Source organism: Abrus precatorius, unplaced genomic scaffold (genome assembly GCF_003935025.1).
Source record: "Abrus precatorius isolate BTA unplaced genomic scaffold, Abrus_2018 Scaffold8, whole genome shotgun sequence".
In the NCBI taxonomy this organism is placed as follows: domain Eukaryota; kingdom Viridiplantae; phylum Streptophyta; class Magnoliopsida; order Fabales; family Fabaceae; genus Abrus; species Abrus precatorius.
The window spans coordinates 1,201,408-1,221,924 of NW_020874428.1; the positions used below are offsets into that span (position 1 = coordinate 1,201,408).

Genomic DNA, 20,517 nt, shown 5'->3' on the forward strand with positions numbered 1-20,517 from the left:
ACGGAAGTGGGAGTTGTAAAGTCACAACAATGGTGACAATAATAAAAAGTGCTGTACAGTGAAAAAAGTTAAGTCACAGTAGAAATGAAGGTTCAGAGTGACAATATTGTTGTATGATATTAAGCAGTGATGACATTAGTGGAAATCTGACAAGAATATATAAAACTGACATTTATATGTTTTTATGCATAATTTTATATAAAATTAAAAATACCATTCATCATACGTAACACATATCATAACATTTTAATATAATTTTAATAATATATAATTATATAAATTGCGTTAAACATATGCTTATAAGAATTCATGATTCATAGTAATCTTTAAGTGAGTATGTATTACTCAACAACCTCTCACTTGAGACATAGAATGAACGAGTAATTCACACTATGAGTTCAATCACAAAATCTATATAACTGATAATAATTATACACATTTATTTTATGTCATAATTTATAATAATATATCTATAATAATTTAATAATATAAATTTATAAAATAATATAAATATTAATATTAGAAAATCTAATATTTTATAACCTTTTATTTCTCTTATTACTCACTTTTTTTTCTTTTATATTTGTCATTTTGAGACTTTACACAAAAAATGAGGAATAAGTTTAATATTCTCAATTTTTATTAAAATTACTATATAATTTGTTATCGTATCTTTTTATCTCTCTTATTAATTGATTATTAATTTATTTTAAGTTTATATATAGTTGATAAAAAAAAAACTAATGTTATCTTGAACTTTTAAAACATAAGTAAAAATAATTTGTTAAAAAAATATGATAAATAAAAAATACATAATTTATCCTAATCTGTCATCCAAATATCTTAATCTACCCTCCAACCCTAGGAATACACCTTGTCTATATTACATAGTTAAAAGTTTTATTATGAAAATATTTTGAATACACATGAATTTATGTATCGCTTTTAAATATTATTACACAATCTTTCAAAACTCACAACACAATTAATCTCTTTGAACTAAAACTCCTTAAGTTGACCATATTCTCCAAAGTGTGTAAAATAAAAGTAAGAAGACTTTATTTCTGTATGAAGATATACAATGTATGAATAATGATAAGTTTTGGATATTATTTCAATTGCACAAAGGGTAATAAAAATTAACCTAATATAACTCCCAACTTCACTGTCTCCTCTTTCATCTAGTTTAATCCTAGCTATTTTGATTCTCTAGGTGAAAGTACATAATATATGTTAGTATATGTTATGATTATGATTAACGTATGCCTATTTAGGGCAGTTGCAAGTTTTCAAATTTTTTAATTTAAATGTAATTTTTAAAACAAAATATGTTCAATAAAAATAGAGTCAAATTCATTTTGAAATAATTTTAGCTTAATTTTTAAATAAAAAAAGTAGTTCTTAGAGTCTTTTTTAGTTTTTCCTTTCCTTTTTTTATTTCTGATAATTTATTGCTTTTTTATTTATATGAAGCGAGAAAGGAAAGTTTTCTTCTAGTTGCATTTACAATTATACCTAATTGACTTTATCTTTTATAATTAACAACTATTATATTAAATTATTTAATTAGAATCAGCTGTAAGTTACATGAATCATTAAATAAATTATTAAAATAATCTAACAATCATTCTTATACTTAGCATCTATTATCATATTACTATTACTTTTGTCATAATAATTGTCATTTCTACTATTAAGAAGAGGATCAACTAAGCTTTATAAAACTATTGTGGTCATATTTATAGTTATGAGGTATATTAACACCCTTCTTCAAAAACTTAGAAGTAAACATTTGGCATATGAAATTTGCTTGATTAAACATTTGTGAGCAGCTAACATTTAAAATAGATGTAGTTTTTTATACCATATTAAAAAATTGAATGTAACTCATTTTTAAAAGTTAGCTTACAGAGAAAAATTATTATAGTCAGGTAAATAATCTTAGAAAAAAGCCTAAATATAGTAGTAAAAATTAAAAAGATATAACAATAGAAAATAATTGGTCATTAACATAATCTTAAATGAACAAAAAACTTAAGAATTAAAAATTTTGGTATATAAATTTCTGTGAGAATGTCTATATATATTACTAGATTTCTTCCGCTAAAAATGTTACATAACTTTTTTTTTACTATTTTTCTACTTTTAAACTCTTCCTGTAGAAAAAAATTATATTCCATCTTATAGTTTATTACTTTATTTAATTTTATGTTTTTTCATCTTTACGTTTCTTAACTTTTCTTTCTAACTCTTAGTTTTTCTTTTATTATTAAATATTTATATATTTTTAATAATGTATTTGATGTTAAGTATTATTAATATTATTAATAATATAATATAAATTACTAATAATATAAAATAATCTACACACGTTATTAAAAACCTGTCATTAGAAATGTTACATAACATCTTTTGTTTTTATTTTTTATTACATTACTTATTAAATTTTTATTATCTGTATTTATTTCAAATATATATTCCTTCTAACTTCTCTTTTATTATTAGATGTTTTATATTTATTTTAATGATTAAATGAATATAAGAAATAATTTAATATTTCTATTTTATTAAATTCTAATATTTTTTATTAAATATATTCTTAACATAAATAAAAATTATTACATATTGTAGATAAAATATAAATAATTAAAAATACAAAATGTTAGATATATTGTAAACTTATGGGTAAAAAAAATTAAAATTTCCCCAGAAGTTATCCCCAAAAAAAAAAAAATGCAGTGACAAAGATGGTTGCTTCAATTTATAATTTAATTTTATTTATTGACCAAAATAATTAGTGGCAAATTGACTAAAATAAAATATTAAATCAAAGACACAAATAGGTTACGATAATTTACTAAATGCTTGTTTCATAAGTGTTTCTTGTTTTAGAAAATATTTTTTTTATGGAAAAAAGTGATTTTTTTCTTTTTAAATTACCCTGAACCTGTTATATAAAGTATGGTTGATGCCCACTCGAATCTTTAGCAATGCACAAAGGAACAAATTAAAAGCTCATAATACATGGCATGGCAACTTTGGGTAGCACTCTTCCAAAGATGAAAATTTGAATTTGTTGTTTGCTGAGTTATGTGCACCAAACCTAACATCACCTTGGTGATGCCAGAATCCCACAAATTCTAGCCCTTTTTTTCCCAGAAGTTTAGTCTTTTCAGAGAGTGGAATTAACAAGGTTGGAAATAATGGATAGGTTCAGAGAGGCATATTAATCATATTCTTATAACTCTAACACTTGATTAAAAACGAATATGATAACTATTTTATCCTATTCACTTTTATTCTGACAATCAAATGATCTTTTATATATATATTTCTCTAACAATTATTTGAATGAAGTTCACGACGTTGATACCGGCTCATTTAACATGATTCTGCATAATGAGTATAAGATTCCCTTAAAATGAATTAAGTTTATGGGTATATTATTGCCTCATATTTAATACAGGTCCTCTTTTTGTTGGCTTTAGTACTTTGTAGAATTCTTGTGAATTTCATGCATGGTTGGAGATCCATTCATTTATTTTTGTCAAAGAAATCCATTGATTTGAAAACTGATATTAATTGTAGTAATGGCAACCATTTACTTGCACGTAGAAACGAATTTTGATCATGTCAACATGTGTTCTGGAATAAGCGAAACCCACTTTTCGCAAATCTATTTCTTGTTTACACACAATAGTGTATTTACCATTCAAGTGGTGTTTTTGTTTGATGGTTGTCAAAATTATTCCAAGAAATCAATAATTTATCCTAAATAGACTAATAACATTAAAATATTATATTAAAATTTATATTCTTTTTTTATATATATAAATAACTACATTAATTCACTTAAAATAAGATTACTTATTCTAAGATAAGTTGAACTCATCAATTTTGTGACACTTCGATCGAAGTTATAAGAATTAAATAATTTTACTTTTAAGCAAACTAGCCTCTCAAGGTGATTTACTTAATTTTTTAAATTGTGATTGATTAACCCAAGCATTTTTTATTTAATTTTTTTTTTAGTAAAACGACAATTCAATTTGATAAAAAAAACATTTTAAATTCATTTGTGAAGGCAAGTTAGACTCGTATAGAATTTAACACACGTCGTGTGCCATAACTATAAAAACAAGCTCTATACCAAAATAGATGAAGTAACAAATAAAAATAAGCTTCTTTATAGCTTAAAGAATACTGCAACTCGAAAACTACTAACCAAATAAATGAAATCAACCCAAAAATATCCAATAGATTGTATAAAATTCATGAAAGAATCTTTTATAACGGTGAATGCTGCAGTACCTGAAATCCAGAATGTACAAATATAAATTGTATAAACCACTCAAGACTAGAAATGAAGAATTTCTAATTCTCCTCAATCTCCATAGTAGAATTTTCTTTGTCTAAGAAACTCTTTAGTTCCTTTACTCTCTGCCTGGTTAAAGCGACACAATCCTGAAATCACAACAATTGTTACTAATTACAATCTATATAATTTCATCCATCATATGGCCCAAAATATAATTTTCACACCTTTTAGCATACGATTCATATCAGTATGATATCCAAGTTACTAACTATATGTTTTGAGATTATTAATGTACACTAACTGAATTTCCAGTATCAAATCAAACCACTTGTTATAATTTCAGTCATCATATTTAAAACTCAAATGAACATCAACAATGAATTATATAACATTTATAAATGCACACTAAATAATGAATCATTTCGGAAAAAGATTGAATCAGAAAATCCTAGACTTAGTACAAATTACAACATTGAAAGATAATTTTCAAGGACCTCAGATTTCTTATTCTTTAAATTTTGATGTACTGAAAAAGTTTTAGAAGTACTTATAGTGTTATTCACAAAATTGCTCACGATTGCATTAGCATGCCAACCCAAAATCAGTGTTAACTAATGCTAAAACTATCATATAATTCACCTTGTTAGTTCCATTGCAATGTGCCAACTAACCTGGATAGCAGAAGTGTAGGCAAGAACTGGCCCACCAGGCTTGTAAAGGGATATCAGCTGACCAGATGTATCCAAAACTATAGTCACACGAGTTTCCATAATGGATTCTTCTTCAGCAGTAGGATCTGCCATGATGTAATTCTTGTGAAGTATGCACGTTAATGAGAATGGAATGCTTCTTAAGGTAAGCTTCCTCCTCTCCTTGTTAACTGGCTCCTGTGCCTGCTTTTCTCCATCTTCATCAGACATGAGTACTATTTTGCCATCATCATTCATGGCAACAGCAGGAATTTGCACTGACAAAAAGAAAATTTACATATGAAAATATAATAATATCATAGCAATTTGAAAACAGCAATACACACCAAGAACATCATTACTCATTTGGACATAAAATCAGATAAGTCAATCATAAACTTTGAATTTAACCTTCAATGCCATGCATCTTATAAAGGTGGGATCATTTATTTTTAGTAAATTATATTATTAGAAAAATGAAACCAGATTCAGCCACAGTTATCAATAGTGAATAGTGGTACATAGCAGTCGACCAAATGTTTTAGGGTGATTGTGCATAATAGGATGGTCACTATTTAAATTTGCTATCCTAAGACCATCCTGTTCAAATACATAGAAGAACACTACTTACAATGAGATAATGCAGCAACAGCAGAAAGTAAAGCAGCATCAAAAAGAGCACCATCAGCATCCAAACAATAGACATCCTACATGGTAAAGATGGCAGCATTATGTCATTTAATAGACTGACACACCTACAAAATCAAAGCAATCAAACATATGGTACCTCAAACCAAAGTTAGAGTACTATGAATTCTTTCTATGGTTGATATGTGAAATTTGGTTAAATGCAATCTGTGAGGTAACCCCCATTAGTATTTAGTTAAAATAAGTTAGTTAGTTACCCATTAGTTGGTTAGTTAGGTGAGTTTGAATAAGGCATGTTGCCTATAAATAAGAGCAAAGATTAAAGAGGAGGGAAGGGATTTGTGAAAGGAAATTGGGGCCTTTATGGTATTGGGAGGTGCAGACCCTTGAAGTTCTGCAGTGTGTGTTTTGTAATTGAGATTCATCCCTAATTCTTCTTAATAAGATACCTAGTTCCTATCACAATCCATATAAAAGCTTACCAAGTAAGCCATCCATGCAGCTTTTCCACTGACCAAGGACAGTTCTTTCAAATCAACTATTCCAGAGCTGCAAAAATAAATAAATGAAGTAAAGGTCATAAAAAAAGAGAGGTTAATTTAATTGGAACCCAATTTAGCATATCAGAAGAGCAACCCTGATTTTGACACAGACCCTTTATGTTTGGATGAAGTTTTTGAGGGAAAGAAAGGGAGGGTAAAAGTCTTCATCTTTTATCGAGTTATATTGTATTTATAAAAATGAATAAGCAATGATTGGAAGGTTTCATGATAATCTATCATTTTATTCTTTTCACTCTAAATAATAGTATGAGAATATTCTTTCTTTTCCCTCCAAAACCTCTGTCCCAACAACCATACCAATCTATGGGCAAGAAATCACCAAAGAAAGAAATCTACAGTTAAGAGGAGAAATTTGTCCGATCCACTAACCATTTTAAATAAAAAACTTTCACCAAAAAGTTCACACACCCTAATGATCAAATTAATAATAATTATATGTACTTTCAGTAAGAATACATCAATAAATTGTGCTAACTGCCAAGAGGGTAGACATGTTCACTTAATAAAATATTGAAACTTGCCTTGAGATGGTGTCAGACAACTGCTTTGACACAACTGGTGATGCTTCAGCAGGCCTGCCAGGCCTAACAATTGGAGAACAAATTGGAGGCATGTGGAAATCAATAGCTGAAATAATAACAATTAACATGTTAAAATCTCGTGCCATATGTTGGTAGTATTAAATAACTAATATCCAAGTGGTACAAAACGGGGATAACTGACCTAAACAGCCCTCATCCGGTGACTCCAAGGAAGGAGTCATGACTTCCATTTTAATAGCAGTCAACATAGTCTAAGCAAGGATTCATAATAAAGTAAAAAGCCAAATTTCACAACATTGAACAAAATAGAGTAAATAGACACGGGAAGAGAGCAACTAACCGTGGATCCAATCTTCACAAGAGCCGACCCATTAGCCAATGCAACAGCACCTAATCAAATGAGCTAGCCACCTAAGTTTTGCTACGTTTTGATCCAAACGTACATAGTATTTGGAAGAGCTTATAGACAGATTATAAAAATAGCTCATGATTCCCATAAGCTCTTTTGAAATTATTTGCATAAGTTCCTTTGTATAACTTATAAAAAATGAACGACTTTGTAGCTTATCACAATAAATTTCATAGTTAAATTTAGAGTGCATTTAGATGCTTAGCTCATTTAAATGCTTATTCAATAAATATTTTTTAAACAATAACATATAATTAATTTAACTATGAAACTTGTTGATAATTTGATATAAGCTGAAAACACTGTAATTTTGATAAATTATACTAAGAAGTTCGTTGAAATAAGCCTTTACAATTGATAAACTGTTCATACATTATTCGCAAGCCCTTTTAAACACTTATTTAATAAGCTCTTTTTAAAAGAATAAGATCTTCATAAGTTAAATTTGAAACCAGATTAGGAGTACTCATAAGTTGTTCATAAGATATGACAAAGTCATTATTAAAAAAGAGCTTATTCAACAAGCACTTTATTAAGTAGTGTATCTAAATATTTTGCAGATTACTAGAGAGGGAAAAAAAAAAAAACGTAACTAACCGAGCAAAATACTTGTTTCTCTGGCTTTTGCAAATGGTCTACCATCCGCGCGTATAGATTCAGCAAAATGACGCTCAAAAAATCGAAGTGGAAAGAGGCGTCGAAATGCATCAACCTCCATTTCCAACGATAAGTCTTTCGAAGCATTCGGTAATGCCATTCTCTTTTGTATGTTCTATCAACAAAAATTAATCCAAGAGTGTAATGAAAAGTATCAAGAGTTAGACGTTATATGCACATATATAATACAACAACTCCAGCTGTGACCAACCTCGATTATTTCATGAACATTCTTTGAAGGGCAACATAATAACAATGTTAAAAACACACAAATACAGGTAAGTTTGGAGGTCGAACCTGTTTGTTTTTGTTCGCAGAAATTTGCTGCTGCAGGAAGCTGTTTTCACACAAACCAGTTGAAGCTTGGAGGTTCTGATCGCAGTTCGCAGAACGTCACCGGTGCCGCTGGTTGCTAGCAGTTTGCTTCGTTTGCAAAATTTGCTGCTGCAGGAGGTTCTGCTCGCAGTTCGCTCACGTTGAAGGGGATGGGATCTGTTTTCCTGTTGCGATGGAGGGTTGAATGCGAGGGAACTGTGGCTACTGGGCACCTCAAACGGAACTGTAGATTTCGGTGCTCGTGCTGCGTATTTTCCTTGGGAGTATACGGTGCTTCTGCTGCATATTTGGGAGTATTGCGAGAATTGGGATTAGGGTTTCTTTGGATAAAATTTAGGATTATTTTCAGAGTCAGGGCTTATTATTATTTTAGTTCAACGCATAATATAATTTTCAAATATAAAAAATTTAAATTTAAATAATATGTTCAAATATAATACACATAATTATAAAAATAACATAAAATAATTTATTAATTAAATTAATAAGTCTTGTCTTTTATAAAATATTATTAAATAATAAAATTTTCATATTTAATATTAATAAATTAAATTATATATAATTACATTAAAAAATATGATAAATATTTTTTTTATATAATTTTTTTATATTTTATATATTTTTCATCCTCTTCAATAATTATTATTCTTTTAGATGATGTAAACATAAAAATAATTTTTTCAAACATAAATTAAAGGAAACATAAAAATAAAATAAACAGTATTTTTTTTATTTTTAAATATAAATAATATAAATCTATTATTATTAAATATTTTCAAATGAAAATAAAAATACATAAAAAAAGTATATATTAATGAGTAAAAATATAATAAAATATTTTTTTTAATAAATAATGAGTTTTAGTATTATATCTGGTAAGATACTTTTGAATGAAGTCTAATTTTTATTTTTCAAGAATTAAAATAAATATTAACATAAATTTATTTGATAATTTATATATAAAATTGTTAATTATTGATTTTAAAATAATATATTTAAATTTGACTTATAATAAGTAATTGTATACTAATAATTAATAATTCTAATTTAAAATATTTTTTAACTTTTAAATTAGTATTAATTTTGAGAATATAATATCATAAATAATTATATCAATACAAAATTATATATTTATCTTACTTTATATTTTAAGTATAATTTAATTTACAACTAGAGAATAAATTTTAAATTCATTATATGATTGAATATTTAAAAAAAAATTGAAAGCGTTCAAAATTTAATTTTAATTTTAAAATTTTTTTAACAATCACATAATTAGAATATAAAATGTTAATAAATAAATATAGTTTGAAATGTTAATATTAAAACTATTGAAAAAATTATTTTTATAATATTTTAAAAATCAATTCATGTCTTTATTTGATTGTAAATTTTTTTCATAACTGAAAAAAAAATTTAAAATATGAAAAAAATATTAAAAAGTTGAAGAGCTTTAGTTTAATGTTAAAATAAATTATATATAAAAAATAAATATAACATTTAAACTTAAATTATATTTAAAATATTATAATTTATTTATTCATTTATTATAGTATAAAAATATTAAATATGCAAATCTAACAATTACAATAAAATTTTAATAATAAATTTATATATTACCCTTTTATTATAATCATACTTAATACTATTTAATTTATTTTAATTATTATAATTAATTATTTATAATTTATAATTTAAAATCATAACTATTAATATAATATTTAAAAACAAATAACGCTATTTTTAAATTTTAATTAATGAATAATTTTAGTTTTAGGATGAATAAGAAAAATGATAAAAAAATTTAAATTACCATATTACTATTTGATTTTGTCATAGTCAAAATTTTATGTAAGTTTTTTAAAATTTTCATACTTAAAAAAATTACAAATATTGTAATATTAATATTTTAATAATATGTACATGTTTTAAATCTCAATGTTAAAATATAATGAATAATTAAAAATTTAGTTAAAAATAAAAATAATATCAATAGTTAACATAAAAAAAATTAATATAATTTTTATACCTAATAAATCTATAAAATGAATAACATTTGATATGTCAATATTGACATAAATTTTTATTGATCTAGATATAAAAATAAAAATATATAATACATATTTAACACAAATTTAATCAAATAAAAATAAAATATAATACATGATATTACTTTAAAATGATATAATTTTATGTTTACTTAATAAATAAAAAATACCTTAATATAATTTTTATATAAAATTATATATATAAATAGCAGAGAAAGAACAAGTAGGAAGAGAAAAATAATTTATATGATACTACTTTTGTTTATTATTTATCTATTTTATAAAATTAATTAAATAAACTATAAAATTAAAAAATAATCATCTTATTAAAATTATTTATTACTTTTTAATTTATCTTTTATTAAATTTTTAAATAATTTAAATAAAATAAATATTTTATATTAAAATTAAGATGAATAAAAATAACAATTAATATTATCTTAAATTTTTATATTGATATATAAATAAAAATTAAGAAAGTTATAGTTGTTTACAAAAATTTTAAATTTTTAAATTTCACTCCTACAAAATTTCAAATAATGGATAACTATTTTATGAGAAAAATAATGCAGAATATCTAATCAAACAGTTTAGCATAAACAAGCTTCTAGCAGTTGAAATTCATTCAGCAACCAGCATCGACTTACATATTTAAAATAGGAAAACCCTATTAGACATGAAAGAAGACAAATGGTAGGATTTTAAATAGTTATGATGTAAACTGTCTTTTATCATTCTACTGAGTGAATGATCAGATTTTTTGTGATGAAAGATTGGTACCAAATATCACAGCTCTTTCAAAAATGAAGAAAAAAATGCAGCTTTTTTCTTTCTTCTTTTTGTGGTTTAACTATTCTTTCTTTTTCCATATACATAGAAAATAGAGAACTTAAATTTCTCAAATCAATGAAGGAGCAAGTTCATTCGTTATCACATTAGTATTATTGAAAATGAATATAATTAAAGTTTTTAATTCTTAATTATTCAGTTGTTAAAGAATACAAACAAAATAATTATGATGATAATTTCACTAAGACAAAAAAAAAATTAAATAAAAAAAAGATTTCAAAAATTAAAATTGATTAACTAAAATCTCTTCCTTAATTAATGCCTCATAAATTATATTAAAATTGATTTGTGATTTTTACTATTAGAGTTATACAGAAGACTTATGTCATTCTTTCTCTAGAATTATATTCAAGTCTTTTTAAATCAACAATGATCAATTCATATTAGATTTCTACTTAAAACTAGAAACATGAAAATAAAATAGGAGATAAACTCAACCAACAAGCAAAATTACTCAATTAAATTCAATAAAACAAAACTTGAAATAGTCTGAAGGAGAATTTTAAGAAAGGATTACAAAAGATTCATTATATTTAGATACTCAAAAAGAAATTAGAAATTAAACATAGTGAAACTATGATTCAAGAGTAGCGAATAAAAAGAAAGTTGTTGTCATCCCCAGTTGTAGCCATCACTATTTTCTTCCTTCAAAAACATTCCCCTTTAGGTATCATCCTCCTTTTATAGTGGCAGACTCACTGCTCATTTTCTCGCAGATGCTCAAATCTGACGCATATTAATCTACACATCCAGATATCATGTACTTGATCGTGTATATATTTGATTCCTTCATAATTCACCTATTTAAGCTTCTTTGAATTACATGCTTGGAAACACAATCATGCACTTGACCGTGTATATATCTGCTTCAGGTACTTTGCTTAATTTATGTGACCCAAGAAGTACATATGTAAATACACGGACGTGTACTTGCCCTGTGTAGATCTTTGCTTTTACGTTTGTACCAATTCATTCAGCCAAAAAAGTACACGTGCATATACATGGGCATGTACTTGCTTGTGTAAATCTCTGCTTTTGGTAAATCTTCAAAGGAAGTTGGCATTGCTTCCCTTTCTAAGCCATTATTCTTTAAAAACTCTCGTTCCTTGTTCATTCTTCCTGAAACATAAATAACAATCGGATTAATAAGAAATTTTCACAATGGCTAGTTCAAAAACTCAATCATTTTTCATGAAATGCATTAGAGAATCAAGCACAAAAAGCAATTATGACAATCCCATCATCTACCACTACACTTATTCTCTCTGTCTGCTACAAAATACCTTAGACACAAACCCACCTACCAAATCCTCTCTTTAATTCAGAAACTTCTGTTGTCTTTCGATATTGCTAAACACACCCTTCTACCACTATTTAAACTACACTAAAAGACCTCTTAGAGTGTACTCTAGAAAAATACTAAGCTCACCTCTCTCTATCTCCACCTAAAAGAAACTTCAGCTCTACATAATCAAGTTTTTCCTCCCCTCCATAATTACTATCTCTTAGAAAGAAAGGTGAGTAGTTCATAAAGTCCCAACATTCTCTAAACCTAAATGACTTATTCTCATATTTTCTTCTTCTCTTTAAGGATTCTACAACCTCTGCACAGCTAAAACCTAGAGATATATTCTGTTCTTTCCAACTGAGTTTCCTATTAACAAAGTAAAGGGGAGTCTATTTTTAGGATTTGTCTGAGTTGATTTTAAATGTTTCATCCCTTTTGTGACATATAAAATATTTTTTATTTTGTTAAACAAATTCGTCTTAGATTTAAATAAAATGCACATTGAAACTCTCACTTATCTTCTTAGAGTGAGGTAAATAAAAGTATATCATCACTTTCCCTCTCCATATCATGAATTTAAATAATAATATTAAATGAAATAATTATAAATTTTTTTTCTTAAAATTTATATTATTCTCAAACGTGGTAAGTGAATTTACGACTAAATTTTTTTTGTATACATAATAACTTAAATTTGAAACTTTGCTTAAGCAATAACAAGTTGCTTGCTATTCAAACCAACTTTCGTTAATATAATATGTGAACTTTTTAATAGTTATACCTTTTTATTAAAGTATCATATACATATTATATTTTTATCTATATATATATATTATAATTTATTTAGTTTTTATTAGTATATTCTATTTAACTTTTGATTTGTATAATTATTTTTATATTTTATATTTACATAATTTATTTTTATTATTAATATATATATATAAATAAAATACATATACATCAAACAAACTACTGAACTAATATATAAAATAATAAAAATGTTAAGAGGCAATGGCTCCTAAAACCTACATAGGTTGGTCCCTGCATGCTGAGAGACTAATATATGAAATTAAAGAAAAATTAAATAGCTATAACTTTCATAATTTTTATTTATATATCAATATAAAAATTTAAGATAATATTAATTGTTTATTTATTAATCTTAATTTTAATATAAAATATTTATTTTATTCTATCACTTTAAAAAATATTAATAAAAGATAAACTAAAAAATAATTAATAATTTGAACAATATAAATTTTTTATTTTATAATTTATTTAATTAATTTTCTAAAATAGGTAATTAATAAACGAAAGTAGTAGCTTATAAATTATTATTCTCTTCTCACTCCTTTTTTTTTCATCTATCTATATTTTTATATGTATACTTATATTTTTTTTAGAATTAGGAGAAAAAAAGAAAAAATAAATTATACATAATTTAATTCATTGATATTAAATATTTATTATTTAATAATATTTTATAAAATACAAAAAATATTAATCTAATTAATAAATTACTTTATATATATATATATATATATAATTTGAACATGTTATTTAAATTTGATTTTTTATACTTGAAAATTATATTAAGTGTCGAACTAAAATAATACAATAAAGTATTTTTATATTATTTTTGTTTAAATTTTTTTAAAATTTATCTATTAATACAAAAATTTTAAATGAACAATTAAATTAATTTCACATTTTATAAAACAATTAAATAATATAATTATATAAATTTTACATGTATAAGCATATCTCACTTTTCTTACACACACAACAACAAAAATAAAAAAAATAAAATAAATGTAATAATATAAATAATTTGATGTACCACGTGAAAAAATATTATCATGATGTCATTTATTTTTATATAAAAACAATTGTTTAAAATTTAAAATTTAAATGTTAAATTAACGAAGATAAAGTTAGATTAAAAATATAATTAATGAGACAATATATATATATATATATATATATATATTAAAAAAAAAAGTATAAAATTATAGGAGTTAATTGTTTATGATGGTATATATATATATATATTAAAAAAAAAAGTATAAAATTATAGGAGTTAATTGTTTATGATGGCGTGTGTCCGCCCATCACTTCTCTTCTTACACTCGTCTCATTATTTTCTTAAATTCGCAATTCCAAAAGGAAACCGTCGACTTAACGAGTCTCCGCGTGACCACTCTCAACCCAACACGACAACAACAACAACTCAGAGAACAACCTTAAGAGTTTCAACCTCGTATTTCTCTGTGTCTTCCTCGCTCGTTGTTTTTCTTTTCGGTTACCAGTCGCTAGTGATAATGGATGTTCTTGCGGGCCCCACTTTCACCATCGACGTTCCATCGTCTCCGCCGCCGTCGTACGCCGGAGACTCGTCGGAGAGCTCCTCGTCGATCGGCACCCCGGACGACAGCGAGGACGAAAACGACAACGTTTCGCCCCAAGAAGAAGAAGAAGAGGTTCAGAGCAAGTTGAAGGGTTTGAACTCTCTCAATTCCTTAGAAGAATCTCTCTCCATCAAGTTAGTGCTTTTCTTCACTCCTTATATATATATATAATATTTTAAATTTTAAATTTAGATTTTAGATACCCTCTTGATTCTTTATTTTCTTTTACAATTTTTTTATGTAATAATTTTAATACCCTCTTTATTACTTCAAATTTGCTGTTATTTTGAGTGCCCATAGCCATAGTTTTGTGTGTTTTTATGTTGCAATTTTTGGTTCTAATAAGGGTATGTGATAATTTATTACAAGCGATGCAGGAGGGGATTATCGAACCATTTTGTTGGGAAATCAAAGTCATTCACGGATCTATCTAAAGTGAGCACAGTGAAGGAACTTGAAAAGCAAGAGAACCCGTTTAACAAGAGAAGGAGGGTTCTGATAGCATCCAAGTGGTCAAGAAGATCCTCTTTTTATAGTTGGTCAAACCCAAAGTCAATGCCCCTTTTACCCGTTGATGAAGATGATGATTATGGATATGATGAAGCAGAGAAAGCCAAAAAAGTGACCCCGTCTTCTTCTTCTTCTTCTTCACCCGCGGAGGAAAAGAAACCGCAAGATCAAGTTTTGAACACAGTGCCTCTTTCTTATGCCGCTCACATGAGGCTTAGACTCGGTAGCTTCAAGAATAGAAGAAGCCTTTCACTTGCAGATCTGCAAGAGCATGATGAGGAGGCCCAAGATGAGGAAGAAGAAGATAAGGATAATTAGTGTTTTACATTATTATTGTATTTTCTGTGTAAATACTCTTTTTAATTTAGTTTAGTTTTTTAATCCTTTTGTAAAAAAGAAATTTTGTTTTGGGACTTATTTAGACAATCCATTTCAAATTATTATTATTATTATTATTAATTAGAAGTTGAAAATGAAGAATTGTTAATGGCTGTGATGTGGGTCCATTAATTAAAAGTAATGAAATGTCAATATAATGACATGAGAGAGCATGGCTGCCTCATTTAGCCATATCACATATGGATGTTGGAATTGTATTAATAGATAGAAAGACAAATAGCCAATTGCCCCAATAAAATTAATAACTCTACGGTTCCAAGTGAAGAACAATGATTCTTTTGTTTGTTTCGCTTTTTGTTTTTAATATTTATAAATTTATATTTTTTTAAAAATAAAAATAAAACTTATATTAATAATTAATTTTTATTTTCTTATTTTTAAAAAGAAAACACTGTTTTTTTAAATAAACAAGCTTAGATTTTCGTGTGTATTTATTGTTATTTATATTTAAAATATATTGTTTATTCTCTTGTAATTATTTTATATAAAAATTTCTTGATAGATTTTTTTTGTGGGAACTGTGGCGAGGAAAGTGTCCAATGGCAATGGAAAGGTGCTCAGTAGGTCCAATACTCGACGTATCTATGAGATATCTTATCCCTTACTCTAGTCTATTGATATATGATTGGGTGATATAAATATTATTATTATTATTATTTAAAATTATTTATTCTCTCTATATTTAATAAAAAAGAACCACTTTATTAAGAAAACTATCTGTTATATTAAAAATATAAGTCATTTAATGATTACACTTTAAAATATCTTGGCTCAATCTGGTTGAAATGAAAATGCATTCTTCGTATTTATCCATTCAATAGTAAGTCTAGATATTACTATTATTATATTTTATTTTTACCTAATTATTAAATATTTTACATATTGAGGACAAATATTAATGCAAATTATATTAAATTTTAAGAATAACTTTAAATGCAAATGATAATATTGATTTTATTTCTTAATAAATGTGATGTTTTATAAAATAGACAAATTGAGAAAATAATTGTAAAACATTAAATGAAATATTTAATATCGTTACATTATATATTTATTAACACATTATGTATGTATGTATGTATAGTCATAATACTGTAATGTTGATAAATATTTATGAGTTGTCCCAAAATTGGTATAATTGGAATAAAAAAGGAATTTGAAGTGTTGGTAGGAAAGAATAACACGAGTTGGTTCCTTCATCTTCCTACCCATTTCCTATTGGGTAAGAGAATGAATGAGATGGGTGAGCATGACTTTTCATGAATCCCATTCACATAAAACATATATTATAATAATATTATTAATAATATCCATTCATTTATTTAAGTAAATCAATTCTCTGGTGCTTATCAATTCAGAGCTGTAATCTCTAATATAATAAAATATGTATTCATACGTACTATTCATGTATGCGTCTGTTGTTATTCTTAAATATGTATTTTATTATTATTTAAATATTTTTATGAATATATCAAGAAATTAATTTTAATGCATTCTTAGTTTAGAATTTTTATATCGTCAGTTAAATAGAATACTCAGTAGTATAATTTTTATAACAATTATTATAAAAATTAATATTTGTTTACATTATGATTTATAATTAAATAATAATATACTTTTTTTTATAGTATCAGTGTATTTAATAAAAATATATATTAATAGAGAAAATATTTGTTTGTTTCTGTTTTGGTTTTTAATTTTTAAAATTTATCTTTTAAAATGATTTAAAAAACTGTTTTTTAATTAAATAAAACTTGTGTTTACAAACCCTTTTTTTTTTACTTTTAAAAGAAAATATTTTTAAAAACAAAAAATAATCGAGCTCTAATAGAAAGCTCACGGTATTTATAAAAACTAACAACTTTTTCCATGTAATAATTATAATAAAGTGCCCAACGATATTACTATTATTATATATCAATATTTTTATTTGTTAATTTTATTTTTGTGGAGGTAAAATATAAGAATATTACTTGAAGTGTATTATTTTGAATTAAAATTAAAATTCTATTTGGATAACTAATTTTAATGGAAAAATATACCGAAATATCATAAAACTATTAAGCTTAAGTTTTATCCAAAAGGCTAATATGTGTGACTGTGTTGGTAGTGTTGCTTTCTTAAGGGACTAGTCTTTTGTTTTTGTTTTTCTTTATTTCTTCGCAACAAGGAGAAAAACTTATGTTCTGTCATATTTTGAGTCTATTATCATTAATTATCAAAAAATTATTTAGTGCGTGTCGTGAAAAACAATGTTCTAATAACGATTACAAGACTGAAAACAATGTTTTTATGTTATTCTATGTTACTGATAAAGATTCTCAAGTGTTGGAGGTAAAAATGGGAACTTTGACAAGATTTTGGTGGGGAAGTTGCAGCATGACAATCATGCATGGTGCCCCCATTGCAATTAGGGACACGTTATGCCCACCCACCCAATTCAATGTGAGTGCTATTTGGATCACAAAAGCTTTTTTTTTTTTTTTTTTTCAACTGTGCTCTAAAACTACAAGTGTACTACCAAAATTGATTTTTACAAAAATTATTCAACCAACTTTAGTTTAGGAAAAAAAGTTATAGAATTGTCCTCCAAAATTTCTAAATATAATACATTTTAATCCTTCATTTTCTTCAAGTAATATTTTAGGGACCAATTTTAGTTTTTAATCATTTTTTAAGGACTAACTTGATGTATATCAAGAAACAGAAAAGAGATTACAAAATTTAAAGTATTCCATGTTTATAACCTGGATTATTATATAAATTTTTAAAAAAATTTGAGTGAAGTAATTTTTTTAAGAACCAAATTGAATGCTTACACTAATGTTATAGTTATCATATAAAAAATTAATGGCTTATATTATGATGAAATGTATTTATATATAATAAAATATTAACATTAGACTAATTTATAACTAAAAATAATATGCTTACATTTTATTTTCTAAAATACATCGTTTGCTTTAAAGAAACTAGCTTTGTTTGTGGATACCCAAAGAAAATATATCTTGAATCACTATTTAAAGAACACTAATTAAGAAAACTCAATATTTAATAAAACATTTAATTGGTTTGACTATCTCCTTGATTTAACAAATCAATTTAATTCCAAAAACTAATACCACTCCCTGTATCAGCGATGCAATTTGTCATAACAATTCCCACTTAAACCCAATGCCATTAGAATGTGTCACACAAAATACGAAAATTCAAAATCTACAGCAGTGTTTCTTAGGCTGCAAGATTCATTGTACTATTAAAAGAATTGAAATAGGATTTACAAGTATGAACTATGACTCATACAAAAGACACTTACTAATCAATCAACCTCGATATACACACAAAAAGAGAAAAATTTTGCTAGAAAAAAGGGAAAGCAAATGATAAACTTTGATTTCTTCAAAATCTTTGTATCTATGTAAGTGTTTTGGATATGATCACTTGTTACACCACCTTTAGTCGCCTTGAGCACATGGAACAGCAGTATCTACGTTTGGTCTTAAAGCAAAACGGCAGAAAACAGAACCTCCATTGGATCTCTACATCAATGGCCTGAACCATCCCTCCACAATAAGGACATGCCCCTGGTGCTTGTTGCCTCCCCAACACCCTCTCTTCCTCGTCACACACAAACACCAAACACATCACAATTTGTGTCAACTAGGTACGTACTCGTACAAATTAATACTAGGTTGTGTTTTGCTTTGAGGGTCTTTTACAGGTTGAACACTATTTATATTAGTGAGGCAAAGAGCCATTTGGGGAATGTGAGTTAGTGGTGTGTGGAAGAATGAAGATTCTTCTAGACGAGTGGAGAAGAGATGACAAACCGGTCAATCAAACGGTCAATGGGTCAACGTCGAAGCGCGTACCTAGAAAATTCTATTCTGCTCAGCTCAAAATTGACAGTAGTTTCACGGCGGTTAATGGTTGTGAATGAAATTTAGGATGGGACATGGTTAGATGAGATATAGCACAACCACATGAACTAAAATATTGTGTTTGAATATGAGATGACAGAACCGTTAACATTCTCGTTATTTCATGAAACTTCTTATATATATATATATATAATTCTTCTGATTTAACATGATTTTAAAATTTTCAATTATATGATAAAATATCTACAATAGTTAGTGAGTTTGTGTTCACGATGGTGTTCCCAGGAAGATCATATGTAGAGTGCTTCCTCTCACTATAAAGAAGGCAACAAGGTGATGAGTTCCATCCTTGTCCAAGAACTCCATATATTCGTGGGAGGAATTATAATGGTAGTTTAAAGTACATTTCACCACAAACAATTGAGCATTCCAAGTGTTGACATTGTTTAGTCTGTACAAGCTAGGGACAAAAAGATTACTTAGAGATTTCTTTGTGAGATTCACTAAAAAATGCCACACCATAAGGGATTTAGATTCTTAATTAGTCAAAATATTGCCAAATATCATGGAAGAACTTCATGAAAAACTATACTAAGGAGAGACAAAAGAGGTAGCAGCTTGAGACCCATTGAAACCACAACAAATAAGGAAAGCCAAACTTTCAAAGGAGGATATGATGAACATGGAACACCAAGCTCTCCTTCATTCGATGATTCATAAAAGAATCCATACACTAAGAGCATAATTGAAACCATTGCCAAAGGTTTTGTAGTAGAAGGAGAAACCAAAACAGCTAAAAAAAAGCATTTGAGGAAAGCACAACATTAATATCTAGAACCTATTCTAGAACATGAAGCTTGGACACATAATCACTATTCACACTTAGGCTCAAAACAAGAACTATAAAAGTTTAAGTTTGTAATTATCAAAAGCATTAGATCTAGATGAGAAACATGGAGCAACCATGGAATA

The 20,517-nt window shown here is 26.1% G+C and overlaps 3 protein-coding genes across 4 annotated transcripts; 1 reads left to right on the forward strand and 2 right to left on the reverse strand.

Annotated features, from left to right (window-relative positions):
* Positions 1-4,123: 4,123 nt before the first annotated feature.
* On the reverse strand, positions 4,124-8,518 carry LOC113845953 (exosome complex component RRP43). Of its 2 annotated transcripts, XM_027473705.1 has the most exons (9): positions 8,124-8,518; positions 7,767-7,941; positions 7,101-7,150; positions 6,942-7,011; positions 6,740-6,845; positions 6,138-6,204; positions 5,639-5,714; positions 4,990-5,285; positions 4,124-4,464 (listed from the first exon to the last, which is right to left on the reverse strand). In XM_027473705.1, the coding sequence occupies exons 2-9, from the start codon at positions 7,924-7,926 to the stop codon at positions 4,375-4,377; spliced, it is 915 nt and encodes a 304-aa protein (XP_027329506.1). In that variant the 5' UTR covers positions 7,927-7,941; positions 8,124-8,518; the 3' UTR covers positions 4,124-4,374. The 2 variants fall into 2 exon arrangements, with proteins under 2 accessions (XP_027329506.1, XP_027329507.1); XM_027473706.1 differs by lacking the exon at positions 8,124-8,518 and having other exon boundaries at positions 4,323-4,464; positions 7,779-7,935.
* Positions 8,519-14,420: 5,902 nt separating this feature from the next.
* Positions 14,421-15,733, forward strand: LOC113847593. Its single transcript, XM_027476791.1, has 2 exons — positions 14,421-14,889; positions 15,133-15,733. The coding sequence occupies exons 1-2, from the start codon at positions 14,438-14,440 to the stop codon at positions 15,581-15,583; spliced, it is 903 nt and encodes a 300-aa protein (XP_027332592.1). The 5' UTR covers positions 14,421-14,437; the 3' UTR covers positions 15,584-15,733.
* Positions 15,734-19,108: 3,375 nt separating this feature from the next.
* Positions 19,109-19,309, reverse strand: LOC113847735. The gene has a single exon (XM_027476991.1). It carries the CDS (start codon positions 19,307-19,309, stop codon positions 19,109-19,111), a length of 201 nt encoding a protein of 66 aa, XP_027332792.1.
* Positions 19,310-20,517: the final 1,208 nt, after the last annotated feature.